This window comes from Lutzomyia longipalpis, chromosome 3, assembly GCF_024334085.1.
Source record: "Lutzomyia longipalpis isolate SR_M1_2022 chromosome 3, ASM2433408v1".
Taxonomy (NCBI): Eukaryota; Metazoa; Arthropoda; class Insecta; order Diptera; family Psychodidae; genus Lutzomyia; species Lutzomyia longipalpis.
Genome location: NC_074709.1, coordinates 4,575,204 through 4,603,082, shown reverse-complemented (window position 1 = coordinate 4,603,082; position 27,879 = coordinate 4,575,204). Strand labels below are relative to the sequence as shown.

The following is a 27,879-nucleotide window of genomic DNA, read 5'->3' as shown; positions in this document are numbered from 1 at the left end:
GTTTTGATTGTCTCGAACTTCGATTGGAACTTAAATACCTTTCACGATCTACATATTTTCAATTCTATTAATGAATTTTTATAATATTTTCAATGTCACGGAGCTAATTTGAATTCTCCGGAAATTTTGAGGTTGATCAGGGTCAAGGGATATCGCTTTCTGAAAGTTCCCCAAAAATTTATAAAATTAATCTCACAAAAGCGCCTAAAATAGCAGATTTATGGGGGAAATGTTGATTCATAGCTTGTGAATTTCAATCCATAAATTCACTTAAGGCACGCATTGATAACGTTTTTGGAAGTACATTTATGACGCGTCTAAAAAGCCCCAAACCCTAGGGGAGGGCGGGGCTAATAAAGTCACTTAAGGGTTTGGAAAAAGCCTAAAATATCATATTTCCTAGCTAGATAGAACAAAATGATCTGAGAAAGAGTTGTAGGGCAAGAAATATCCTAAAGAATTGAGCTATACATTTTGCTTTATCTGTTTGGGAAATATGATATTTTGAGCTTTTTCTAAACCCCTTAGTGACTTTTTTAACCCCGCTCTCCCCTACTCAAAACCAATTGAAGAGAGAGAATTCTGGAGCATTCGTTCTTGTTCATTTGTGACTGCATTGAGCAATATTATTTATTTTATGCATAAATGAGCTGCGCGAGAAGAGAGTCAGTCATCCGTTGTGGTGATGAGAGAACACGAGAAGGCAGTCGTACTTGAAATTCGATGAACTTCCGACTCTCCTGCACTTTGTCCCCCGTCGAAGATTATGCGTTTATTGTTGCTTTGTAAACTCACGAGACGACTCATGTTTATTCCGTGATGCTCCACACACTCCTGACAATTATTTTATTATTATAAAGTTGCTTCTCACCCACAGATAAGAACCCATTCTACAGAGTATATAATGTACTAATTAAATGCACAATTCACATGAGATTAAATGATGACGGAGAATTTTGTGCTACTTTTTTTCCCCGCCACAACATCCACTAATGAGCAACCAATTTTCTTCATAAAAACAAATTTTTTCTTCTTGTTAGAATGAGATTTTTCTTTATTTTGCAAATTTATAAAAAAGTCTCACTACATCGTACAAAAATACGTTATTTATGTAAAAAAAAGCTATTTTATCTTATTAAAATGATTTATAAAATACTAGATTTTCTTGTTCTTTTTCCGTGTATATAGCAACTAACCGAATAAGTACGATTTTGATTTTTTTAATGATTTTATTTTCAACTTAATGCGAGTATTTCCCTTCATTTCGAGACTTATCTTAATTTTTTTTTTTATAAAAAATGAATATTTTTAGAGTTAAAAAAAAATCACCATCATTTTCTAGCTGATAGCTTTAGAGCTGCTCGTGGTAGATCCCATTCATTCTCCTGCAGGACATCCATACACAAACCAAGTGCACTTACATTGCACATATTGGATAATTTCATAATCTTGATGGCCTTGTGAACATCCCAATCCACAAGTTCAAGCGTTTCCAAGCACATTTCCGGTGGGATCTTTAATGGAAAAATTTAATCAAAGAAAATCATAAAAAAAATTCCTTAAAAGTTCAAAGAATGAAAATTTGCATGAAATTTTGTAATTCTTTCAGTAGAAAGTTAAAGAATTTTAAGTCAAGAAAAGGCTTCAGAACTCTATGAATGAAATATTTAAAGTTCTCAACAAAATTACAAATAAAAAGCTAAAAGATTGGAATGAGAAAATATCAAAGAAATTAAAATTTATTCAGCGCTAGAAGCTTCTGATAAAATATCTAAAGCTTGATATTTTCATTGCTGTTACTTTATTGTTTCATTTTTATTAATTTTCTTGGAAATTACATTTTTATAAAAAGAAAAAAAATCTTTTTTTTTTTTTTAATTGGCTTTGAAAACGTTAATGTATAAAAACTGAAAAAAAAACTAAATAAAACATTAATAAAACTTGTTTCCTAACCCTTTCTGTTTCGTTTACTGCATGAAACATTGAAACATTCGGTCCTTATTTAGTGAATGCATTTAAAGGACAATTTTTGCCTAAAAACTCTCTTTTATGGGAACATTCTAAATAAACTTAATACATTTTCAAGGTTCTAAAAATAGTAAAATACATAAAAATTAAGGCAAAATATATTATGTTTCACGTTTGTTTCAGGATATACCTAATTCAATAAACATGAAAGAGTTAATGCTTGTTAATTAAAAAGTATTTAAATCAAAAAATAGAATTACTTTTCAATATTATTTTATTCCTAAAAAAATAATTTTTAAGAACAAATAAGTAAAAGTAATTTAATACTCATTTTTTTTAATTTTGTGGCCATCATGAAACATAAAAACATTGAAACATTGATCTTTTTATAGCATTATTTATTCTTTAAATGCACTTATAGAACTTTTCTCTGTGAAAACGTCTTCCTTAATCTATCCTACATCAATTCAGTGCATAAAAAAGGCTTTAGCAATGAATAAATTACTTAAAATTCAAGAAAATTGAATGTTTCAAATCAAGGGATTAAGGAATTTGAAACATTCTATATTTTCTTGAATTTTTAATAATTTAGTTATTTCTTAAACGAAATAATTCACTGAATTTATTTTAAAAAGTTGAAAGAATACAATTTTATTGAGAAATTTCTTTTAAGTACATTATTGTGACGATTTTTATTCTAGGGACGTTGTTCTTCTTAGGTTAGGTTAGGTCTTCTTAGGTCTAATTTAAGTAAATTTAATATATTTTTAAATCATAAAAACCATTTAATTCATTAAAATTCCAATGATTATGACCCAAAAAAACTGAAAGGTTAAGATAAATGTTTCAGTGCTTTTAAGTTTCATACTAAACGTGAAAGGGTTAAAACAAAAATTCTTCAACAAATCTAGCTATGAAATTAACTGAATCTTTATGCTTTATTTTTTTCATTTTTTTTTCTTTTTTGAAATAAAATCTCTTCCCCTGAAAGAATCACAAAAAAATTACAAAATAGAACCCTCCATCGCCTTACCTTTTTTCCCAGAACTTTAATCATGATGCGCACTTCATCGGATTCAGCACCTCTCTCGCGTCCTTTGGGCTTCTTCTCTGAGAATTCCAGTAAATCCTCACAACTTACTGAATTTGAAGCTTCTTGTAGTAGCTGTGACTCCCCCATAATCATTTGTTCCTCATCGGATGTTGTGTAGCTCTCACTACTCTCGGGAATGGCTTTTGGAGCCATTCGTGGTGGTGGTAAATCACTTCTTTGACTCTTCTGTCGCTCCAAATCGAGATTCCTCAGCTCTGAATCATTCCCCACGGCCCCTTCAAACGTTGAGCAGTATTTATCGTAGGTGTCCTTTTGAATTTCAAAGCAGGAAAACCCATCGACAACATCAGGGCTGGACATTTCACCAACCTTTTGGAAATTTTACAAATTATTTATTTTTTTACAAAATAAAGTCAATCATAACGCGTCCAGTTATAACAGTTGGTGTCCCACAACGTGTAGAAGTTTGTTTATGCGTTGTAATGCTATTTGTGAGCAGAATTAGTAGGCAAAGTTGATTTTTCTTTGTAAAATTCGGCAATTTGATGGATAAAAATGGTCATATCTCTGGTTCTATAAGACCTACAGTTTCTTGACTAGTTTTGGAAAGGTATTGAAACAAACTATAAATTGACATAAATTTCAATAATTTTCAAGGTCACCTCCAGAACACAAAATGGCGGTTTTTTGTTTTACGAAAACAGTTTTTGGCATTTTTTGTCCCGAAGGAATGGTTTTAGAGTTTTCTGATGTTCTAGAAGGTTGTAGAAAATCGCAATATCTTTAATTTGATACCAAGTTGAGCAAAATCGGACAAATAGTTCAAGTGATATGACTATTAGAACTTTTCAAATTCAAGAATTTTTCAAATGGCGATATCTTCTAAACGGCGACATAGATTTTCTTCATTTTTGGACAGGTGGCAGATATTGAGTTAGGCTACAACATATCCAAATTTAAAGGAAATCGATGATGGGGATTCGGAGATATTGTCCCTTAAAGTTAGCAAATTTTTGTTTATGATTTTAGCGCCTCTTGCGGATGTTTTTGGAACTTGGAATGTTCTAGACAGTTGTAGGGCTTCTCAATACCTTTCTTTTGATACCAAGATGGTCAAAATCGGTCAAGCCGTTCTCAAGTTATATCGAAAAACACTTTTTGCTTTAGACCGCCATATTTGCTAAACGTCTTGACCGATTGTCAAGTATGAATTGTTGAGGCAAATGTCTCACTGAGCCCTACAACATACTAAAATTTCAGACCTCTAGCTCTAAGGAAACTGTTTGACGGTATTTCAAAATGGCGGACGGCGGCCATCTTGGATTTTGAAAATGCGAAAAAATGAGATTTTACACCCACATTTCTATAGAAAACTTCAAACCCGAAGTATCTGTTACCGTTCTCGAGCTATAGGGCAAAATGTGTAGGCCGGTCGGATCAAAAATTTTCCACCACCATTTTCGTAATGTGGGATGTCTAAAACGTGCTCATACCAAGTTTGAGCCCGATCTGAGGTGGTCGGTTTTTCCGATGATTACAATACTTGGTGTTGGCCACGAAGTGGAACACCAACTAATTTATCGTGATTAACTCACCTTGTTGATTTCACTCTCGAGTATTGATTCAAAATGAAGGGATGCTGTATCTGCATTGGGACTGTCGCATGCAAACATATTTATGCTGGTATTAATTGTACAGGGATCGGGTAAATCGTACCCATTGGAGGTCCTTTGGAGCCTTTTTGCCGTCACTGCGTCTGTTTGATCAATTTCCTGCAACTTTGACACCTGCATGCTTCTCTTTATTAGCGAATTCGTGTTGTAGTTGCTGTCATTGTTCACCTTTATCTCACCCCCACGTGCTGCCAGATCCTGCGAAACTTTATTCAGCGTTCTCTGCAGCCCGGAAGCAGGAATGATCAGCGCATGCTTCCTCACATGCCGCTTGGTATTCGTTGTGATTATTTTATTGCGATCACGCGGTGGAAGGGGAATGGGATTGAGCGATGCATCAGTTTGCTCCTTCTCCGGATACGTGTACTCCGTGTTGACCAAATAGCTGGGGCTCTCGCACATGTCATCCGTTCCCTCGGGCGGTGTGGGATTTTCCCCCTGGAACGTCGTCAAGTGCTTGAGACGTGGACGAACTATGGGGAAATTTTTATTCCGCAAAATCCTCAGGGGGTTTGCATCTGTAACCTCGGGACGTGGTGCTGGATGACTCGGCATTGTGAATTCGGCATCTTTTGCACGTCCGAGACTTCCTCCACCTGTACGTCGATTTGCCAGAGTTGTGCGAATGAGATTCCTCGGGAGTGTTGTTGAATGCTTAACAGCATCCCCCTGGCAGCCACCACCATCGTCATCTGTTGCATCCTTAAAGGATGCCTTCATTAGCTCCAACTTCGACAGATCCAACTTCGATAGCGTTGCTGCGGGCTTCTCCACCAGGCTATTGTAGGCCTGTCGGTGCTCCTCTGTGATTGAACTCTGCAACATTTCACAAAAATTTCGGGACACGGAGGGGAGAAAAAAAGAAGAAGCAAAAGACAGGATATTCAAGGAGAGGAAAACGAAGGAAATAAAATGATTTTTTTTTCGCCAATGAGGGTGGGTGAATGATGTTTATTTTTTGAAAATGTGGTGTGAGATAGTTTTTTTTGTTGTTGTTGGTGATAGAGGAGAAGGAAAATAAAATGTGATTTTGGCAATGAGGCAGAGAGAGAGAGGAGGATGACAACGAAATCGAAATATTAAATTAACAAACAAACAAAAAAAAAAGAACAAAGAAAAATCACACAAAATTTTTCAATTTAAATATTTAATTAAAATTTTATAAAATTATATTTAAAAAAAAATCAATTCAGAGTTATTATCTCTCCTAAAGAGATTAAAAATTGAAAAATTAAAAAAAAAACTAAAACGTATAAATCTTCATGGAAGAGCGCATAAATTCATTTATAGAGACTGTTAGTTGTTTGGATGGAAAAAGGATTTCTGCTATTTACTATATAATACCAAAGTAGTAAAGTAGTTGTGTGTAGGTGGTAATAAATCAAGCGAGAAAAGGAAGAAAAAGAATAAATTTTAGATGAACGTGAAAGACAAACTGTTAGAGCGCCAACAAATCCTCCCCATTCCGCCCCCGTAAAAAAGCATCCAACCCCCTGCATTGCACAACAGTTCACTGCCCTCCCCCAAAACTCCCAAGTTGAGAATATTCCCATTTTTTTGCCCTTGATTATGTTTAATATGTTTTTAATGGTATCATGTGATTTTATGTACATTTTTTTTCTTTTCAAATCACCTTCATACATAAATATCATCGTCTTATCAGTGCTCAGCAAAAAAGCTCACCCCTTCCATAAATATGGAAAAATTCCTACCCCAATGATAATTTTATTTTATATTCTTCTCCTTATATAGCTCGCATTTTACTCATGTGTGCATAAAAATAGCATCACAAATTCTTTTATTTTTAAATGATATTTTTTTTCTCTTTACATTCACAAAATATCTGGATTGATGAAAAAACTTTAGCCTCAATTAAATTCTTTTTCTCATCATTTCTCTTTTTTTTCAAAATGGTTTCTGATGAAAAAATACTATTTATGTATACAATATTTTCATTTATCATGGTGGGTTAATGATTTTTTATTATTATTTTATTTGTAGGTTATCTAATACTATTGAATGCCTTTTTTATTCACTTGGATAGTCACTTATGGTGCTTTACTGGATGAATTTATATTGTCAGGTTGCTTTACAACTTTGCTAAATAAATATATTTTCTTATAATTTCTTATCTGTTTTCTTGCACAGAGATATTCAGAAAAATAGCAGATTAACGATTTAGGAATTATCGGGAACTATTAACTCTATTAAGTAAAGTTATTAAGGTTATTAAGAAATTCATACAGATAGAAGGGTTACAATAAGATGGTGTCGTACCATTTGGGGAAGTGTCATTTGAGTACCTGCTCAAAGTAACTAGGTTAGGGATAATTTCGCAGTGTTACTGCGACAACCGACTGTATTTAGTACTAGCCGCGCCGCCTAGCGGAAAAACCAACACTCTTCTCTCTCTTCAATTTTATGTCAATAAAAACATGACGCATTTTTTAGTGTTTCAAAACATTTCGTAATTTTGTTAATTCGTAATTTATTAATTCATCAAGCCGATTTCGATCACAGAGGCGCGGATTGACCACATCGACTCGCCTTAATAAATGATAATGGTGTTGCCTTATATCCCACTAGAACCTATTACTGAGGCCTGGGTTCACATTAAAGTGACAATTTCACAACACGAAAACGAAAACATACAAAAAATTCTCAAAATATATATCGGAACAATGACTGGAGAATACGAAAATGCCGATGAATATGTGGAACATGAATTGTCAAAGCCACAGAACTAACAACGTAGTGGAAGTTTGGAACGTGTTGTGTTCTTTCCTCTCAAAAACACACGTTTAACCTCTCTGAATTTTCTCCATTTCCCAGGGTTTTTCTACGAATTTCCACGTGAATGGCCTCCGCATCGGTTCCTTTAGACAATAAAATTGACAAGATATTGAAACAATACGAAGAAGAAAAACAAATTGAAGACTTCTATAAAGGCGCTCGGATAGATTGTCAAAAGTAACTTTTAATTTTGGAGGTTTCTTTGGCTCAAATAAAAAATTTTTGGGAAAAAACCGAATTCTCAATTTTTGTTTTCTATCTTCATGTGGAATAATTCTAATAATAACTAATAATATTCTAATATACAAACACTGTAACAAAAACATCACGCAGAGGGTTGAATGTTTATATTTATGTGGAGGACGTTGTTGGACATTTTGACCAATTGAAAGAAGTGATCCCGAGGATATAAAATCGAACGGTTAAATGAAAATTTATTTTAATTTATTTATGTTAAAAAGAGCATGAAAAATTCATCCTAAAAATCACTTATTTAGTAAAAATTCTTCATTCTTAGTAATCCATTTAAATTTTGATTTTCTTCTTGTTTTAATGTATTTTCAGAAGAAAATCTTACCCAGGAAAATTCGTAAAAACCAACAAATTTTTGTTTAGAATTCTGCGTGCTGGAAAATAAGGAAGATGAGAGCGCTTTTTATCAATTTTATAGTAAAAAAAAAAGATTTTCTTCCCATCTCTGTAAAACTGCTATTTTATTGAACACCTCTGTGCTATTCACGGGTGTGACCAAACATTTTATTATATTAGAGATCAATATATTTTACCCATATTTTATGCAATTCCCAAGAATTTATTTCCCCACTGACTGTGGAAAAAGGGTTTAGGCAATAAAGAGAGAAATTTATTTTGATGGAGCAACCTAACAAGCATTCACGTGTGTATCAAATATCATGGAGATTGGTTGTGTTATACACACACCCTTTAGCCGCCGCTCCGACACCCCCAAACCAATCTTCTGTGCATTCATTCATCAATATACTTGATACAAGCAGAAATAGTTTGTTTTGTTAGTCAATTAGTTTTCTTCATTCATTCTACAAATAGAAAAAGAAAATCTTCTAAGAAGATTTTGTGATTTGGATTAAATGCGTATTTTGTGCTCACTATTAGACAGGATTAATTTGTGATTAAGATAACAATATAGATTGTATGTATAGTTGATTAGGAGAGAAAAGCCTGTAGTATTGCATAAGAATCAAATTATTTTCTCCTCTTTTTTTTCTCACTCTCATTTCAGAATCCTCTGGTGTTTTGAGAGTTGAAAAAGTGTTTCAGTTATCGCTTAAAGTGGGGGAAGATTAAAAGCTTTTAGTGTTTTCGTTTTTATCCGATAAATCCTTTTATGTAGTTACATTTTCTTTTTTTTATAAGAGGTAGGTGAGTTTAAGTATATCCTTGAAGTTGATTCTTTAAGTGCTTTAATGCAAAAAAAAAAAAAAATAAAGAGAAAAATGTAAAAGGCAAAAAAGCTCAAATTGTGCGATCACAATAATTGAAAAAAAAATCAAATTACATTTTCTTTTGCTCAGAAAATTGTAAAAAAATTAACAGAATAATTTTTTTTTTGAAAGCAGAAACTTTACAAACCAACACCACACATCCGCTTTCCCATAGCCTTAATTATTAAAATCTTTCTTTTTTTCATCCGATTCTATCCTAAAATGCAATTTTGAAATTTTTAGATTTTAATGCTTTTCCTATTCCAAACATGTTAACTCTTCAAATTGAGATGATAGATCATAATGATTTAATTATAATTCTCTTCAAATTAACTTTGCACTGATGCTCCTCCAGCTAGAGAAAGTGTGTCAATTAAAAATTAACCAATCAGGTAAACTCCTAATTCTTCTTCTTATTCATTGAGATTTTAACGAGTGATTTTACTGCAATTTGATTGGTTTATGCGAACAACTCTCAATTAAGTTTCACACGTTTCATTCAGGCAGAGCTTAAGTGCAAAGTAACTTTGAATTGAGTATATATGTTTCACTACACCCAACAATATTTTTTCAAAAGACTTTTTCTTATCTTTTGTGGCTGAATAAAGGCGATTCGTTTTTTTTATTACAATTCAATAAAGTTATTGAAGATAATTTTTCCTTGATAATTTCCATTACGTATCTCATATTTTTCTTTTTTTTTTTTAAATGTAAGAGAAGCTTAATGCTAGAAGAAAAGTGCTCGAAGTAGCAACACGCCACAAAATCACATGTACAACGAAACCCAGCTAGAGACACAAAATGATATTTCTTTGTTAAATTAGCCCAACCTATGGTGCTGGACTTGGTGGCATTCGCGGCGGAAACTCTCCTGTAGCGTGCTGAAAATCCACTGAATCCGTTTCAGTGGATGTTGAGCTGTCGCTTGAGAAACTCTGCCCTAGGGCACCAAAGGATGCCATTTCGCTGTGTCGTAAATTTTGATTTCTCTCCTGTCGCTGTCGCCAGAGGAGATCATTCCGCTTTACGGTTGATGCGTGAATTTTCTCAGGCCAATGAAAGGGTTGTCGTGATGCCGTTGCACCCCCTGTAGCCCCATTGTTTTGTGCAAAGAACCCCTGGGTCGTGGGACTCTTCCCCGTGAGTTTGGACACATCAAATTCAGGTGGATAGAGAAAGCTCCCGGCTGTACTTTCAGACCCCCCAATGTACTTCCGCGGTGGTTGAATGAACTTCTGATACCCCCCATTGCTGTAGTCATAGATCTCCTGCTCAATGGTGAAATCCTCCCCATAGTCTAAGAATCTCTCATTTGCATCAAATCGTCCCGCTTGCGTGCGATGCGATTGATTCCCATCCCGACCATTTGTGTAGTTATACTGCGGAGCACTCTTAATACTCGTATTTGAGCCATACAGCTTATCGGGATTTGCCGAATCTCCGGCAGCTTTGCGATTTAAATACTGCTTCCGTCGTCGCGATGTGAGCATCTTGGTGCGAATATCACATTCGGAATGAGCAATTGACCGATCAAATTCACTCTCACTGCTCGACGTTGAGCTACTATCCAACACAATGGGATTGTAGCTTAGTCGTCGCAATGTTCGTGCTTTGGCGCTTTTGGATTTCATAACATTCGGACGTACTGCGGCTTTTTGGTCACGTGCAAAATTCCTCGCAGCCCCACCCGGACCAAGGGATTGCTGCATCATCCCACCACCACCCCCACACAGTGAAACCGGTGACTTTAAATCGTAATTCTCCGTAAATGACATTGAACGCTTCCTGTGCGGGAAGCTACTACCCCCATCATCCATGCTATGATGCAGCATCCTCTGCTGCTGCATCACCTGATGTGCCTGATTTGCCGTATACATTTGCATAAGGGTGTGGATGGAGTTATTGCTTGAATAGTTTGTTGTACGAACCGGCGGTGAGGCTGACATTGCGCTCTTCCCACTTCCGGGTGCGTATCCGGTGGAATTGTCATGATTCAAATTAACATACCCATGCATTGCAAACTTAATATCACGCGGACTAAAGGATTTCTCCTGTGGACTCGCACTACTTCTCCTTGACCCACTATACTGCTGCTCCCCTTTCGGGCTATACGGCAACGCCTCAGGCGTCTGTGAACGTCCCCGCACCTTCTCCACCCCCATCCTTTCATAATTCCCCAACCCATACAACTTTGACAGCTTCATAGCTGAATTCCGTATCTTCGGATTCCTCTCAGCTGCATAATTTGCATCCCCAAAGAGAGTTTCCGCCGAATCTGCCTTCTCAAGCTCATTGTACGTTTGCATAAAGTCCAAATTGAGCGCTTTCAGCGTATTCTCAATATCAATGAGATTCTCCCCAATTAAATCACGTGTCTTCTTCTCAACAGCCGCATCTCCAACATCTGGCTTCCCCCCAAGGGGTGTTGTTGGCAGATTAAAGGGCTTCGTGAGGATTTCTCGGGATTTCTCAAAGCAAAAATCCGCAGTCTCTTTGTCAAACAGCGGAATACGTATATTCGACTGTTTGTGGCACTTTTCAATTTCCGTCAATGAACGAAAACGCTATTCTCAATACAATTCAATTCAATTTGTTATTTTTACAAGAAATAAACATTTAAAAAAATATATTTTTAAGAAAAAATAATTTGAGGAATATTTATAAAAAAAAATAAATTATAAAAGAGGAGTATCAGTGGAGGATTCAGAAAAGAGGTGTAAAAGTGATTCTTCTTTTAATTATTCTGTTTAATTATGTTAAATTGTATAATAAAATTTCTTTTACGATATTTAAGCTTGATGATGAATGAATAATCACAAAAATGAAATGTGAAACAAATAATAAAAAAAAAGTTTATTTCCAGAAAAGAAAACCAACATTAAAAACAAAATAAACAATCACTTTTTTCACAGTTTTGTGGGAAATTTTTGATTTTCTTTTGAATTTTAGTTGCACTGAAAGTTTCAACAACTTTTTTTTGCTCAATTTTGTTATAAGAAAAAAATCGTAAAGCTTTAAAATTCCTTTTAGGGAGCTTTCAATTTTGATTTTTTTAATTTAAAATCAAACAGTTTTTTAAAATAAAAATTATTCGCTTTAAAAAATTTTTAAATAAAGAATTTTTTTATTCTTGTATGTTTGATATATTTTTTTGGATAAAGATTTTATTCAAAAAATAAAATTAACAAAAAAAAGACACAATTTTGTCTTTCTTCCTGTCCTTTTATAATCACAATTTGCTGATGTTTCGATTGAAAAAAAAGGGATTTTCTTCTAAAACTATGGCCTTTGGACAAATTTAGAGAGGTTTTGAAGAAGGTTCTATCTAGATCGAAACGCTAGAAAATTTTCCGGCAAAACAAAACAAAAAGTTTTTTTATATCTTTTCTTTTTAATTTATCAAAATCGTTTAGCGAAAAGTGAAATTAGAGGAGATTTTATAAGACAAATAATTTTTTCCCTTTCTCTGATTTTTTTTAACCTTATCAGAAAGTTTCAAGACTTTATCTTATATTTTTAGAAAACTTTAAGTAATGTTTTAATTTAATATATTGTTGAAAAATATTTTTAAAGCTTTTTTTTGCCTTCTAAAACCGATCTGTCATTTTCGCCGCCAAATCATTCCTTTTTCCCCACATTCTCTATTTTCACCACTCAAATTCACCACTTTGAGTGCGCGCCAAATTCAAATATTATTTTATTTCATAAGTTTTCCGAACAACAATACTAATCCCAAACTTAGTAGATTTATTTTATTTAGGTATGTATCCCAAAATTAACAAACAAGGATTTTGTGGAAACTTTCAGTGAACCCTGAGAGCTACTTATTCACTCCAAAAATAATTAAATTTTCCAAACAATAAAATGCAAAACATTTTCCAGAAATATTTCCCAAAATTCTGTATTATGTACATGTAAATTTACAAATCAACCGCTTTATCAATATATTCAACAAACTGTGAGAATAATGTTTTATTTGCAGTGATTTGTATGTTGTAAAAGGCACCAATAAATCCAAAAAAAAAAAAAACGGAACAAACACAATTTTTTCACCACACCACAAAAATGCGCACAAAAGAACAAGAAAAACAATTTTTTTTAATTTTCAGTCAAACCCAAAAATGATGGAGAAGCATTTTTTAGAAGGTGATAAGAATTATATTAAAAAAAAAGAATAAAAAGACAACAAAATAGATGAGAAAAATGAAAAAGGGGAAATTATAGGAAGTCAACGACAAAAATTAACGAGTTATTTTTCTTTAAAGAGAAAATTAAAATTAAAAAAAAAACATAAATCACTCATTTACATGATTTTCTTTTAACACGAACTACATTCCTTTGAAAGAAAGAAAAACTTTACTTTATCCCAAAACTTTTTAAAAGAATATCTTCTATTTGTTTACTCAAAAGAAAAATTTAAATAAATAATAAATTATTTACAAAAAAAAAAACTTACAAGATGAATAATAAAAAAAAGGAGAATTTGTGACTCACCTGCAAGTCGGGAACATTTTTGAGCTCTTCTGAGAAATTCTTTCTCTCCTTGCTATTTGTGAGAGTATTTGTGTTGGAATTGTTGCCACCCCCATTGAGGGTTGGATCCTTCTCACCCATCCCATGAGCATTTGCCGCCGTGAGGTTGGGAAAGCGAAAACTAAACTTCCTCTTAGGGCTCTGTGCCACGGAAACACCATCAGACACCAAGTCTGTCATAGATCTGAAGCAAAATTGTTAAAAAACATTTTTTTAACATTTAATCGTGAAATTCTCACAGCATAAACAAACATACCTGGCACTAATTTCATTGGCAAACTCAATGGCTTGATTGAGAATTTTATCATCCTTCACTGAGAGCGGCTTCACCGTTCCTGCCTTCTTCTTTGACTTGCTATTTGAGGAATTTCCCGAACTACTAACACTACTCCCCGCCCCGGAGCTATTCTTCCGTGCTAGCTTGGAAGTTAGCTCGGCAATTTCATTCTTCTTGTTCGTATGCTCAAAATCCGGACCTACTCCCTGCCCACCCGTGGATGCAGCTGTCATGGAGCGGAACATAAAGTCCATTTCATCGAGTAGCGAAGGGCCCAAATCGAACTTTTCTGCCGGCATCTCATCATCCGAAATCTCATGATACTCATGCGGACCATCCACAGTTGTTTCGGGCCATTTGCAATTTGCAATCTTTGCCTCACTGTGGAAGACATCGTGGAGAACGTCTGAGCTTGCAAATGGTCCATCGCGGCCTTGCCTATTTCAATCATTTTTTTTTGTTAAGAAGAGAAAAGTTTCATTTTAAAGGAGTTTATTCATTTTTGTATAGAAAAATCACAGAGGGGAAACAATCAGGGTACGCGTAGTCTTGTAAGAGAATAAATGTACGGGTAAGCTGACCAAGCTTACGAGAGCTGTGTTTCTTTCAGTGTACCAATTTTGTGAGAGCAAACTAGAACGCGAATTTGTTTAAATACATGCAAAATCGGGAAAAGTTGAAAAGTCATCCCCCAAGAAATCTTTAAAATGCCATATCTCGGGAACGGCTCCATAGATTTTCGAGTTTGAGCTATCGTTGGAAAGGTCTTAACCTCAACTATAACATATTAAAATATGAAGTAAATCGATAATGGCATTTTCGAAATATTCGAGTTCGAAATTTTCGAAAATTTTGATTTTGACTTTAGCGCCTCTCGCGGTCATTTCTCGAAGTTGCAATGTTCTAGACATTTGTAGGGCTTCACGAAACCTTTCATTTGCACTTGAATTGATCAAAATCGGACTTGTAGAACCCGAGATATGACATGCCAACTTTGGAAGGCTATATCTCGAGAACGGCTACATAGATTTTCTTCATTTTTGGCATGGAGCTAGATAATATGGTCAACTATAACATATCAAAAAATGAAGCAAATCGATAATGGCGTTTTCGAGATATTCATCGAAAACTCATCGAAAATTTTGTTTTTGATTTTTGGCCCCCTAGCGGTCACTTTTGAAACTTATGATGTTCTAGAGAGTTGTAGGGTTTGTTGAGATCTTTCATTTGACCCCGGGTTGATCAAAGTCGGTCAAGCCGTTTTCGAGTTATGGTCGATTTTCGATGAAAAATTGTGGCGGCCATATTGACTAAACGGCTTGACTGATTTTCGAAAATGAGGTATCGTTGGAAAGCTCTTGATGGGCCCTACAACATATCAAAATTTCAGCCCTCTAGCTATAATAGGGGCTGAGATATAGCGAAAACAAAATTTTGAGGTTATTCAAAATGGCGGACGGGGGGGTGGGGGGTGGATTTGACCTCATAATCGGATTTCTTCAGGTCGATATTTAAACTTTGCCGTTTACCGCAAGTCTCTATCTATCACCGTTCTCTTGCAATTTAAGTTTATAATCCGGCCGGCCGGACGGACGGCCGGCCGGAAAAATTTTTTTTTTTGGCGCATACGTTTTTTGGAATGTGGGGACCCTAATTCGTGCTCATCCCAAGTTTGAGCCCGATCTGACGACTTTCGATTTTGCTCGGTACACAAAAGCTGTGTCTGAAAGAAACACAGCTAAAAGACTCAAAAATTATCAAAAAAATTGAAAGTTTTCCACAGAAATCAGCTGGAAAAACTCGACAAATATTGGACAAAAAATGCAAACAGTGACGTCACAATTTCGTATTTTGTCTCTTAAAATCAAAAGGAGTTAAACTGAAGAATATTTCGGGTTGTTTTGGCAAATTATCTTCTGAAAAACAGAAATAAAACTTGAAGCCGAATAACGGACGAATTTACTACTTCTCGGCTTCAATTTACTATTTTTCCGTGTAAATTTACCACGTTTAGGCTTGAATTTAGTCCTTATTAGGCTTGAATTAAGTTCTTATTAGGCTTTAATTAAATACTTTTTAGGCAATTGCTCCTGCAAATGCTTTTTAAGATTGAAAACAAAATAATTATCGGCTTGAATTTGTTAATTATCGGTTTGAATTTTATGATTCTTGGCTTGAATTTAGTTCCTTTTAGGCTTTTTATTATTTTTAGAACTTCTGCTTTTTTAAGGACTTAAACCAACTCTTTTTTTGATTTCCTGTGCGAATCATCCGAATAATTTCATTCAGATAAACAGTCCCTTGATTTAACCCTCCGTATACTATGAGGGGTAGGTGACCGACCACAGAGCTATATTTCGATTAATTGTGCCTTAGTTCTTAGACATATAGAACTAAGCTTATGGAAATAAGTTCCTTGGTTATCTGAGAAGATTGTGTAAAAATTTGAGGTCAATCTGACCACTAGAAAAAAAGTTATTAACAAAAATGTAAGGAGAGGGAATTCAAAAATTGGTGTAACGGTCAAATTTATTCCAGTTTCCCTTATTTTGTCAATCTTTGTCTCTTTCTAGACGTTTCTAACCTCAAAAAATATCATTACAAAAATCATCAAAAAACCCATTGAAAACTTTATTTTTGTGTTCTAAAATGGACAAAAGACTTCTTAGAGAGTACCAAGGAGTCTTTTAAAGCTCATTTTTCCGAAAGAATTTGCTTTTTTATGGGAAAAATTCTATGGGGTCGGTCAGCTACCCCAATAGTAAATGTTTTGGTCACAGTATACGGAGGGTTAAATGTTCAAAACATACAATATATTGTCAAAAAACATAGATGAAACTTCAGCACGAATGTTTCATGCATTAAGAGACCAAAATCACAATTATGACGTCACTGTTTGCATTTTTTATTCAAATGATCCCAAAACGTAAAATTGGTCTCTTTGATGACTTTTTTTTCTTGTTTTTATTCTCTTTTTTTACAAGACTTTGCGTATTGAGTATGTTTCCTTCTCTTGAAACCTTTCAACCTACCCCTTTGCGAAATCCCTTTCATCCTTGACTGCACTTGCAAAAGGATTGGATTCACTGAACGTCGTAACACCTGTGGTTGATGCTTGCGTTGCTGCTCCGCCAGAAAAGTCAAAATATGACCCAAAGTTGCTTTTTTGATCCATTGTTGCGAGCAAATTAACACTCCCGGACATGGCTCCATTGGTAGCAGGACCGGATTGGAAGAGATGATTTGTGGACGAGGTTACATTCTCGGGGAAGTACCCACTGGCTGTTTGAATGGAATCCGGACTTGTTGGGGTAGTTGGATGAAGAAGGGGTGTTTGCTCAATGTCCTCAGATGGTTTGTAGGGTGTTACAATTTGTCGCGGGAGATGATTGTACGGCTGTGATGTGGCCAGGAAGGCAACATCCCCAAAGTATGCCCCATCCAAGCCAACATGCCCCGTGTGCTTTAGATCATTCTGTGGTCGTGATATCATTTCTGTGCGTAACTTCCGTTTACTCGAACGATCTGCGCCACGTACGAAGGCATCGCGATTTGTGGATGACGGAAGACTCCCGAGATATGTAACCGTATTGGCGGGATTAAATAGGCCCGTTTTACCGGAATTCAACACACCCTTCCAATAGGGCGAATTGGCCGTTCGCTCCAGCACTGTGACAATCTCCCCTTGTCGATACATTAAATGATCCTTCTTGGCTTCGGCGCAATTTGTAACAGTCTTTAATTGTTCTGGCTTCATGTCCGGCAGTGTTGTGTAGATTTCGGAAAATTTTGGCCTCTTATTCGGATCATGTTGCCAGCATTTCAGCATGAGAGCATAGTATTCCCGTGGACAGCATTCCGGTTGTTCGAGACGCTGATAATTTGGCTCATCAATAGCCTCGAGTATTTGATGCCCCGTCAGTGCAGCCCATGGTTGGAAACCATACGAAAACATCTCCCACAGGCACACCCCGTACGCCCAAACATCAGATGCATTCGTGAAGCGCAGGAAGTTGATGCATTCCGGTGCACACCAGGCAATTGGCAGTTTGAGATTAACATTAAAATTCGTCTGGTAGTAGTCTTTGCCCACACCAAGGGCACGTGATAGGCCAAAATCGGAAATTTTCACTTTATTCTTACTAAAAACAAGAATATTCCTTGCTGCCAAATCACGATGGATGAGCCTCTTATTCTCCAAATACATCATCCCATTGCAAATTTGCATTGCAAACTCACACAATGTGGGTACAGTGAGGAAGCTCACACGCAACCCTGAATCCTTGAGGCACTCAAGGAGTGAACGCAAATGCGCCAATTCAGTGACCAACATGAGGGAATCCGTGTCCAACACAACCCCATAAAGTCTCACAATATTCTCATGCTCAATTGAATGCATTATTGCGGCCTCCTTGAGGAACTCCATGGGATTTGATTGCATTCTCTCTCGACACAGGCATTTTATGGCCACTTGAATCTGCAATTTAAAAGCGCAACAAACAAAACAAGTGTGGGTGGTTACACATTAAAGCTCTTTGCGGATGACAAACAAATGGTAACCACTAATTGTTATCAAAGCCTAGAGCTACGTCATTATGTGAGAATTTAATTATAAAAGAATTTTTATTTTGTTCCAACAGAGCACAGAGAAAGAGAATTTCTCCACCTACGCTCATCTAATGGCATTTGTGTGAAAATTTGACATTTAGAAAATTAATTTAAAAAAATGTCATTAAAGCTCATACGAGGAAGCTTTTATGCTCATTTCTTTCTATTAATTTGAGAATCTTTTTGGTAAAAAAATGTTCATCAAAAGAATATTTTTTTAAATACTTTTTTAGATGTAATTTGAGCAGAATTTCAATTTACAGAAACGAATAAAGGGATTGAATTGAAATTGAAAAGGTCATTGGAAAATTAGAAGATATTATTCCATCATTAGAAATTGAGAAAAAAAATGAAGAAACATAATTAACTTTTAATCACTTTGCTCACGAACTTTCGCATTCAATATGTAGGTAATAGGTAGGTACCTATATGTAATTTATTACGGAACATATTGAAAGAGATGGATGCTGTATTTACGTATGTACATTACAGGGGGTTACATACCTTTGTCATATTGAGAAAATTAAAATTTTTAATAAAATATTATTTCTAAAATCAGGAGTAAAAAAACATGACGAAACTTTATTTGGTTAATCACTTCTCTATTAAAAATTTTTTTAGGAAATGAAAAATTTTTAAAGTCAATTAAGACACTATTTGCAAACAAATTTCGGAAATCATCCATGAACAGAGGCATGCGTGACTACGATATTTTTGAAGAAACGATCGATACCGGTCAGAAAAAAGGGATTAATTTACAAAATTTCACGCCTATTCGAAAGTTTATTTAATTAGCTTTCAATTAAGCCCTATTTCATCATCCGGATCGACCTATTAATGTACGAAAAGTAAAAAAAAATTCTCACGAGTCGGTAAAATATCGATACTATCGAAAAATTTTCCTTACATATTGTGTGTCAAGCTGTCAAATTGCCTTATGAGGTTACATATATTTTAAAGAACATGACATCCCCTTGTCCATGAAGAACAAAAAATTATTTAATAATTGAGCTTGATTGAGTCACAATAATGTTTGTTCAAGCTTTGAATCAAGAACTAAAAAAAAACGTCTAGATATCTCAGAAACTTCATAGACCTAAATATTTCAGGCTAATTTATTAATTTTTTGTTTCTAATTTATCGTTTCTGAAAGTTTCATTGAAATAAATCGATAGAAATCTCCCAAAGCTGTGAAACAGATAAAAAAATTAATAGTAATTGAAAAGGTAGTTCATATAATTTAATTAACAAATAAAAGATAGTTCCTCATTTAATAAATATTACTGAACTTTCAAAATTCACCACCATAGATATTTACGAAAGTTGAGGGCGCTGTTTGACATTTTTATAGCAAATAGGTGCCGAACTTTGGAGTGATTAGAATAACGTAGCTCTTCAAAATGCTAAAGAATCATAAATATTTTTTTACAGGATCCTTCCACGACGCTAAGATGGATGTAAAAGCGTTTGAAGTAATGTGAAAGGACCCTTCAATATTATTATTATTATTATTTAAAAAAAAGGCTTTTTTTTTTTTAATATCGCCCGAGTTTTTTGTTCGCAGTTGTGTGTGATTGGGTTTTTTGGAGTGTTTTGTGTGGTGTTGGGGATTGTTTTTTTTATTTTATTTATTTTTTTTTGTGTAGTTTTTTGCCGTGTCCAGGACTAATCCGACCCTTCAATAAAAATCTAATCTAATCTCCAAATGCCATAAATTTGAAGAGCAGCGCCCTCTACTTTTGTAAAGCTAAATCTAGCCCTTCTTATCGTCTTCCGATGTTTGAGAAAAAAAAATTGGAAGACGTATCTTTCTCGTTTTTGCCACTGTGGCGCTGATATGTTATTTCTCGCAAATAAATATCATTTTTATGTTATTATTTAGTCGCATTTCACTAAAATTCGCATTTATTGTGTCATTTTAAATGTCAGCAAAGTGTTTTGTAACAAAACTAGCAAAATTCCAAATATTTAAAAAAAAAAAAAAGAATATTCCTTAATTACAATGATTAATTCAATGTTTTAGAGCTTTGATATTCTCCATATTTCTGTCTGAAAAATATCAGTTAAATAAAATCAATAAAATAAACAAAAAATCTCACTTGAACAGGTATGCAACCCCTCAATATATTCCCTCTTGAGATTAAAACTTTTATTTTCTCCCAAAAGCTTTATTTCTCAAAAATGAAAATCCCAACAAGAATTTAAACTTTTTTTTTTATACAAACTTTCAATAAAGTAGGGTATTTTGTAAATAAGCTTAAACACGTAACAATTTCCCCCTTCTCTCCCTCTGCAAATGAGGTGCTTTTATTATTTTAAATTCCAAAGCTACAGCATTACGGAAAATTCTCTCATTTTTGGGCCATATTATGTTACATTTTCTTCAGTTGGTGGGAGGGGGGGGGGGGGAATGAGAGTAAATAATATAAAACAATATGCGGTGTAAGTATATAGTACAAAAAAGATTATCATGTTTCTCATGGCACTTGTCTGGTTTGCATTAATTTGCCTTCATGCATGAAAATGAGCATAAATTTGACGTGAAAGTTCTCCAACAAACTTCTTCCTTCTCTCTCACTATACACACCCCCAAATACAAGAAAAAAAACTTCTGCATTGAAGCTTTTCTTTGTGAAACTTTCACAACCAAATGTACGAAATTCACCCCAAAAACATTCATTTTGATTTGCACGAAAAGCTTCGTCTATTATGAATTTAAAATTTTCTCAAGCCTCGGGGCAATTAAAAGATACATGGTTGTGTTTTATTTTTTTTTTATTTTGTAGTTACTGTAACAAACTTTTCCCTCGTGTTTTCAGGGTGCTGGGGAAAGTATGGGAAAAAGTGCTCTATAATGGAAATTTTAATAGTGCGCAATTGCATGAAATTAAATACATATAGCAGACGTGATATGTGCTAAAAGGAAGAATTTAGCTTCACAGTGTAGGGAGACATGGGGCAAAAAGTTAGTTTTTTGGGAGAAGCATTTTCCTGATTTCCCTGAAAATATTTGAGTTTTCCCATGAAGGCTATCTTATAGGAAATTTTCCGGGCTACAACTTTGTCTCAGACGATTTTTTTCTATCTCAACGGGAAAGTGCATTTTCAGGCCATTTTCCGAAACCTTGCAAGGGGTGTTTATCTGGACAAAATTATTCGGATCTTCAAAAATATTCGGTTTTTTCACTAATATTCGGTTGATTCGCCAAGAAAATTCAAATATAGCCTAAGCTAAGTCTAAGCCTAAAAATGTTTAATTCAAGTAAAAAAAAACGCTTAAATCAAACCGAAAAGTTGTAAATTCAACCCCAAAGAAGAATAAATTCAAGCCAATTTGGTTTTCAGTCCCAAAACAGCTCAGATAGAGGAACAAAATTTATTAAAAAAAATTATAAAAGCCTAAAAAAGGACTAGATTCAAACCGAAAAGTAGTAAATTAATGATAAAAAGAAGTAAATTTAACCCAAAAAAAAAATTAAATTCGAACAAAAAATTCCTAAATACGTTTTTGAATTTTTTCCGTTCTAAGTTTATCGATTTTTAGCAAAAGATGTTCATGTGAAATCAAATATTCAATATTATATATTAAATAGAAATCAATTCTCATAAATCTGATATCATTTTTAGGTCAATATTAGGCCCTTATTTTTCCATAATTTTCAACATTTAAAGTCTTAATAATTTTAAGTAATAGTTAATTTAAAAAGACACTAGGAAGTCAAAATTGGGCCCCATTTCCCTAACAAGGAATAGTGAAATAATTTTTGAGATCTTCAGAAATATTCGGATGATTCGCTTAAATAGCCAAAATATTCGCCAGATAAACACCCCTTGAAACTTTGCACTTTTAACTTTTTGCCCCAACTATGGGGCAAAATGTTAATTTATGTTTTTATGAATTTATTTCATATAGACACTATAAAAACCATTGAAAATAATTTATTTGTGTATTTTTTTTTTAAATAAATCCCAAAATATTAGATCAATTTTTAAAAAACTTTATAGGTTTAGTTCGTTTAGTTAGAATTGTAAAAGGTACCTTTTGACTAAATTAGAACAATTACGAAATAATATTTACTGAGATATTGGAGATGTTTTGTCTTGCATTTCTAACTTCTTGCCCCAGTTACCCCTACATTTTTTTCTCTCTTAAGCTCTGCAGTAGCAAATAGAATTATCAGCAATTTCTGTTTTCTTGGCTCCCTTTTTTTTCCTCTTCTTGGGAATACGCGACGTACACACATATTGCTTAATCTTGGATATTAATTTATAGAGAGAAATTTCAAAAGTAATTCTCAGAAAGGAGATAAGACTCAATGGCATCATGAGCAAAATAGGTTGTACGTCACATTTTACAAGCTCATGATTTATACGCAAAGAAATCGCGCGCGTTTGTTGCCATTTCCGCGATTCTGCGAGCTTTTCTTCTTCTCTCTCTCTTTTTTTCCTCGAATAAAAGGGTGATAATGAGAAATAAAAATAGTCTAAAAATTGCTTCAAAACAGATGGACGACAGAATATAAAAATTGCTCTCTACTCACTCTCTCCGTGCCATTCGTCCAAACGCCCTGCTGAACAATCCCAAATTCCCCAATTCCAAGCTGTTTGTTGACACAAATGGCATCTGGTGGAATGATGTGCTTGTTGCTTGGCACTTTACTCGGAGAATTTGTGGTCTTCATTGCATCGTTCGTAGCTCCAGGTGTTGTAGCCTGGGTATGTGTGTTACATCACCCAAAACCACCCCCGCAACGTACCGAAAATCAATTAATTCACCATGTTAATTGAATAATATCAAAATGAACGAATAGAGGTGATTTTACTGCATCAGTAGAATGTTGTCACTTACATTCCCATCAAAGGACTTTGGGGTCTGCAGGAGACGCTTAATTTTGCTGAAATATCCATGGGGGTAGTATTTATCGTAGAACTTCCGTAGGCGCCGAATTTCTGGACGTGATAGCCCAATTTGTTTCAAATCTTCATCACTTGCGTACTTTAGATGCACCACCGTTGTTATTTTTAGCTCATTTCTAATGTACATTGTGCAGGGGCAGGAAGAAAACAGGAAATTATGAGATATGGGAAGTGAAAGTAGGACATTTATTGAACATCTATCGCTTCCGATTCACTACACACTCGCGAACACAATTATCGATCCACAACGCAGAGGTTCTAATGAAAATCAAACAGGGGGGTGGATTTTAATTATATTGTTGTGATGAACACCCTTTTTAGACAGAGAGAGAGAACTCTCAAATGAATAATTAATTATGTATGCCTTTATTAATAAAAGGGTGCATCTCTCAATTGATACTCCTGGAAATTTATTTTTAGAATTTGACCTAAATCTATGATTGCACGTTAAAACTTTAAATAAAGGGATGGAAAATTTGGTTTTTTTTATTAAGTTTCTTGTGATTTATTAATGAACACAACGATTGTAGATTATTATATGATCTTTTAGATTATTATAAAAACTCATTTTTGTGATTTTTTTTTTGAGAATTAACCCTTGGAATGCGGAGCGGGGTCGTTGAACGACCCCAGCGCTATATTTCATGCTATAACTCAATAAATATAAAAGATAGCGTTCCCATCTTTTGGAAATAAGTTCCTTGGTTATCTGAGGAGGTTGTGTAAAAATTTCAGCTTAATCCGACCACCACAAGAAAAGTTATTAAGGAAAATGTAGAAGAAGGGAATTCAAAAATTGGTGTAACGGTCATGCTGCGGAAAATTTCTTAGAGCATAAACATCATAAAACATAATTAAAAGCATGTAAATGTGCAAAACAATAAAGAATATTCGAGAAATATTGCCATTTATCACGTTACGGGAAGTGAGGGGAATGTGGGGAAGAGTGAAAAAAGAATAGCAGTTGGGGTTAACTTTCTTGGCAAATTTCTCAAGAAGAAATTGTGAAAAATGATTGAAAAATGTTTTTCCCTAATATCTCCTTCTAAGTGTTTTAGGGTAGCGAATTTGTGGTGCAGGGTGCAAGAGGACTATATAAGGAATCTATAGGCACTAACCCGACAACTCCAGGTTGTATAGTTTGGGAGAAAATTGGCCTTCTTTTTGGGGTCGTTCAACGACCGCACCTTCGCATTCTACGTAACTACCAAGGCCTCCGCATTCCAAAGGTTAAGACTTAAAAAAATAAAAACTAATCCTTTATTTAAAAAATAGAAACATTTGATAATTTAATGAATATCTATCAATTTAGATGATTTTGTAAGAATATCCTTTTATGAAAAATTTTATTTTTAGGTTAATTTTTCAATTCACCCTTTGTAGAGCATATGCTGCAAAGCCCTTGATTTTTAGGTAAATAAATTAAAATAGAATATAATTAGGATGATTGGTTATTTTATATAACCATTTAAAAAAATCAACGAAGCAAAGATGCTTTTGCTTGATGCACAAAAACTCAAAAAGAAGTTCAATAAGGACTTGGTTTATGCGTTTCTGGGCAAATAGGGAACAGCCCAATAAAAAAACAATTTTCTAAATAAAAAATTAAACATTGCATTAAAAATTCAAACACATAATTTATTAATTAATTAACCATTTTTTTTATTTTGATCTTGTCGTGCATATGCATGAAATCTCATTTTAATTTATTTAATTTATCAAACTGTTTTAAATATTGGGCTTTGAGGATAACAAAGATTCTTTTTAATATAATCCTCGTAAAGATAATCCATGCAGTACTCTATTTCCCTCTATGAAATTTTATTAATCTAGATGCATATGCTTCATACATGAAAGCCTGAAGAGCTACAATGGGGGCGTAGTTTATGTATTTTTTGAAATATTTAAAAAATCTTATCTATGAGATATTTATCTTGAGCGGGTTCCTGATAAGAAAGTTAAGGGAGAAAATAAACATCAACAAACATTCTTCTTTCAATTTATTACCAAACACACAGAAAAACAACAAAATGCACAAAATTATGTCGCCTGGTGTGCCTGGAGTCCAGGAATTGGCATTGTGCCAATTTCTTATCATTTGCCTTTTAAATACTTCCCTCCTTCCCAAGAAGACTTAGCTGATAAGACGAATTTTCTAAGAATTTGGGGATAAATGAATAATGCTTGGGGAGGGTCTATAAATGTGTCAGGGAGTGTGGAATGTTGTATTTCTGGAGGATGTCTTATAAGAAAAAAAAAGTTCTGGCCACATTGAGAGTAGAACTCACTTTATGGAATTGTAGTACTGCTGCAGCTCGGATTCGGCCAGAAATTCACAGAGATCGATGGCTTTTGGTTCTGCTGGAGAAGAGAAAATGAAGAAAAGGGGAGCCCCATGAGTGTGGAATGCACGGGGCCAGACGCTTGGTGTGTTTATTTTTAGCTGCTGGACCCGCATTCCGGGGTCGTCTTCACGGAATCTCCACGCGCGTCTCTTTCTCGCAGCGAAAACAGGAAGAGAAATGCGAGAGATGAGAACAATTGCTGGGCGTTTTTTTTTCCCTCAATTTTCCACATCTCTCCATCGATCTTCCGTCTCGCTGCATCCGGGAATGCGAGTCTGTGCAGACAAATAATCCACCCACGGGACACATGGGGGCTCAATTTACCCATCATCCTCCCAATTGGGTGCCAGGGATGTGCGCTACGGTGCCGGTGATGGGGAGTTTTCCGTGTCGGAAGCACAGACGTTTTCCGCCCAAGAAACTTTTTTCTTCCTTTTGCACCAAAGAGTTTTTTTGTGGCTCTATCTTTTGCACGAGATTTATCACATTTGGCACCTAATGCACCGTGCCAAATTCATGGTACACCCACTCTCTGGCTACCTAACTAACCACTGAGCACCCTTTTCACCCGCGCACTGGACATTCAGGCGGAAAATAAAGACAGAAAAATACAAAATCAATTTACAAACATTTGCGAGATTACTTCCCCATCAACGCATTTGTCGTATTTTTTCGAGGGGACACGAGCTGTGATTTTCTTGTGAAATGTCACAAAACATTTATTGAATTCGTCTTATGTGGGATGGCTGGGATGATCATGTGAAAATTTTAATTTCTGCTGATTTCGGAACCTAATTAAATCAAAAAAAGATTTGTGGACCGAAAATTGTAAGAGATTGTCGATTTAGAAGCTAACAAGGAGCACAAGGAGCTATTTTAAAGGTCTTTTATACTTAAATTCCTAAAGTCTGTAATTCTAAATTATCATGAATACATTATGTACCAAAATATGTATCCGTTTTATTCTTCCGGTTCTTACGAGCATAGATATTATCTATATATCAAAATTATCTTTGGTGTGTCTGACGTAAAACCCGTAGAACCAAATAATTTTAAAAATAATGTTTGTTTGCCAGAAAATAAACTTAAAATGATAAATTGAGTGGCAAAACGAGAAAAATAATTTCACAAAAACTTGAATAAATATTCCTGATAAAATGCATCTTATGAAATATCTGTGGATGTATCCATAAGCATTCTTTAATGGAATAATTTCCCACAGACATTAACCTGAAGTGAACTGCAAATGTTCCGGATTGACGATACCACATATTCCTTTCAAAAATAAAAAGATTTTGTTTCACCAAAAGTGCCAAAAGTTCTTCAAAAACCACAAAAAATGGTACGAGCGTGGTTTATGGATAATGAGACAACAGATCAGCGTCTAGAGCATCATCGCAATCCTCAGGAATTTATTTCCCTTGAGAATCTCTTTACAAAAACCGGAGTTGAATACTTCAAGGTTATCACGGAATTTTCTTATCATCAGCTGTTTTTTTCTAAATTTGTTTTCTTCATTTTCTCTATTTTTTTGCAGATTAATGTGGACAACCATGAAGCAGATGAGATGCTGCAGAGGGTTCGCAAAGACCGCGGGTACTCGTATGAGGATCAAATAACATGCTCCCGGGAATGTCTTCCGGACTATGAAGCAAAGCTGAAGAACTTTTTTACAGAGCACCTGCACACCGATGAGGAAATTCGCCTGGTTATGGATGGATCTGGATATTTTGATGTCAGAGAGTGAGTTTTTGATAAAATTATCGAGTTTATTTCGCCAGTTTTCATAAAAATTCAATTTTCTTTTCAGTGCTGATGAGAATTGGATCCGTATTGAAGTTACACGGGGTGATATGATCATCATTCCCAGTGGAATCTATCATCGATTCACCCTGGATACCAAGGTGAGGAACAAAATTAATTAACAAGATTAGTTTTATGAATATTTGAATGATTTTTCTTGCAGAATTTCATTGTGGCAAAGCGATATTTTGTCGGTGAGCCCGTTTGGTTGCCATACAATCGTCCTGCTGATGACATGGACTGCCGCAAGGCATACGTGAAGAAATTAACTGAAGGATTCAAGTAGATTTTTGCACATTTTTCTACCTTTTTGTCTTTTTTGTGGTGCTGGGAGAGATTTTTTTTAAATAAAAACCAAAAGAATTTGTTTATTTTTGAGATAAATTTTCCATTAAAAAGGGACAAGAGATATGATTTTGTGTACATGTGAGAAAGAAAGGAAGAAAAT

The 27,879-nt window shown here is 34.7% G+C and overlaps 3 protein-coding genes across 4 annotated transcripts; 1 reads left to right on the top strand and 2 right to left on the bottom strand.

Moving 5' to 3' along the window:
* Nucleotides 1-1,023: 1,023 nt before the first annotated feature.
* Nucleotides 1,024-26,289, bottom strand: LOC129791544 (activated Cdc42 kinase-like). Of its 2 annotated transcripts, none has more exons than XM_055829718.1 (10): nucleotides 25,953-26,289; nucleotides 25,572-25,644; nucleotides 23,216-23,399; nucleotides 22,908-23,078; nucleotides 16,791-18,235; nucleotides 13,738-14,196; nucleotides 13,443-13,665; nucleotides 4,618-5,511; nucleotides 3,002-3,391; nucleotides 1,024-1,514 (listed from the first exon to the last, which is right to left on the bottom strand). In XM_055829718.1, exons 1-10 carry the CDS (start codon nucleotides 25,957-25,959, stop codon nucleotides 1,332-1,334), a joined length of 4,029 nt encoding a protein of 1,342 aa, XP_055685693.1. In that variant the 5' UTR covers nucleotides 25,960-26,289; the 3' UTR covers nucleotides 1,024-1,331. The 2 variants fall into 2 exon arrangements, with proteins under 2 accessions (XP_055685693.1, XP_055685695.1); XM_055829720.1 differs by having other exon boundaries at nucleotides 25,572-25,641.
* LOC129791545 (uncharacterized) lies at nucleotides 5,880-12,859 on the bottom strand. Its single transcript, XM_055829721.1, has one exon. It carries the CDS (start codon nucleotides 11,252-11,254, stop codon nucleotides 9,779-9,781), a length of 1,476 nt encoding a protein of 491 aa, XP_055685696.1. The 5' UTR covers nucleotides 11,255-12,859; the 3' UTR covers nucleotides 5,880-9,778.
* Nucleotides 26,290-26,878: 589 nt separating the features above from the next.
* On the top strand, nucleotides 26,879-27,798 carry LOC129791540 (acireductone dioxygenase). Its single transcript, XM_055829715.1, has 4 exons — nucleotides 26,879-27,090; nucleotides 27,166-27,371; nucleotides 27,439-27,532; nucleotides 27,595-27,798. The coding sequence occupies exons 1-4, from the start codon at nucleotides 26,968-26,970 to the stop codon at nucleotides 27,715-27,717; spliced, it is 546 nt and encodes a 181-aa protein (XP_055685690.1). The 5' UTR covers nucleotides 26,879-26,967; the 3' UTR covers nucleotides 27,718-27,798.
* The last annotated feature ends 81 nt before the right edge of the window (nucleotides 27,799-27,879 follow it).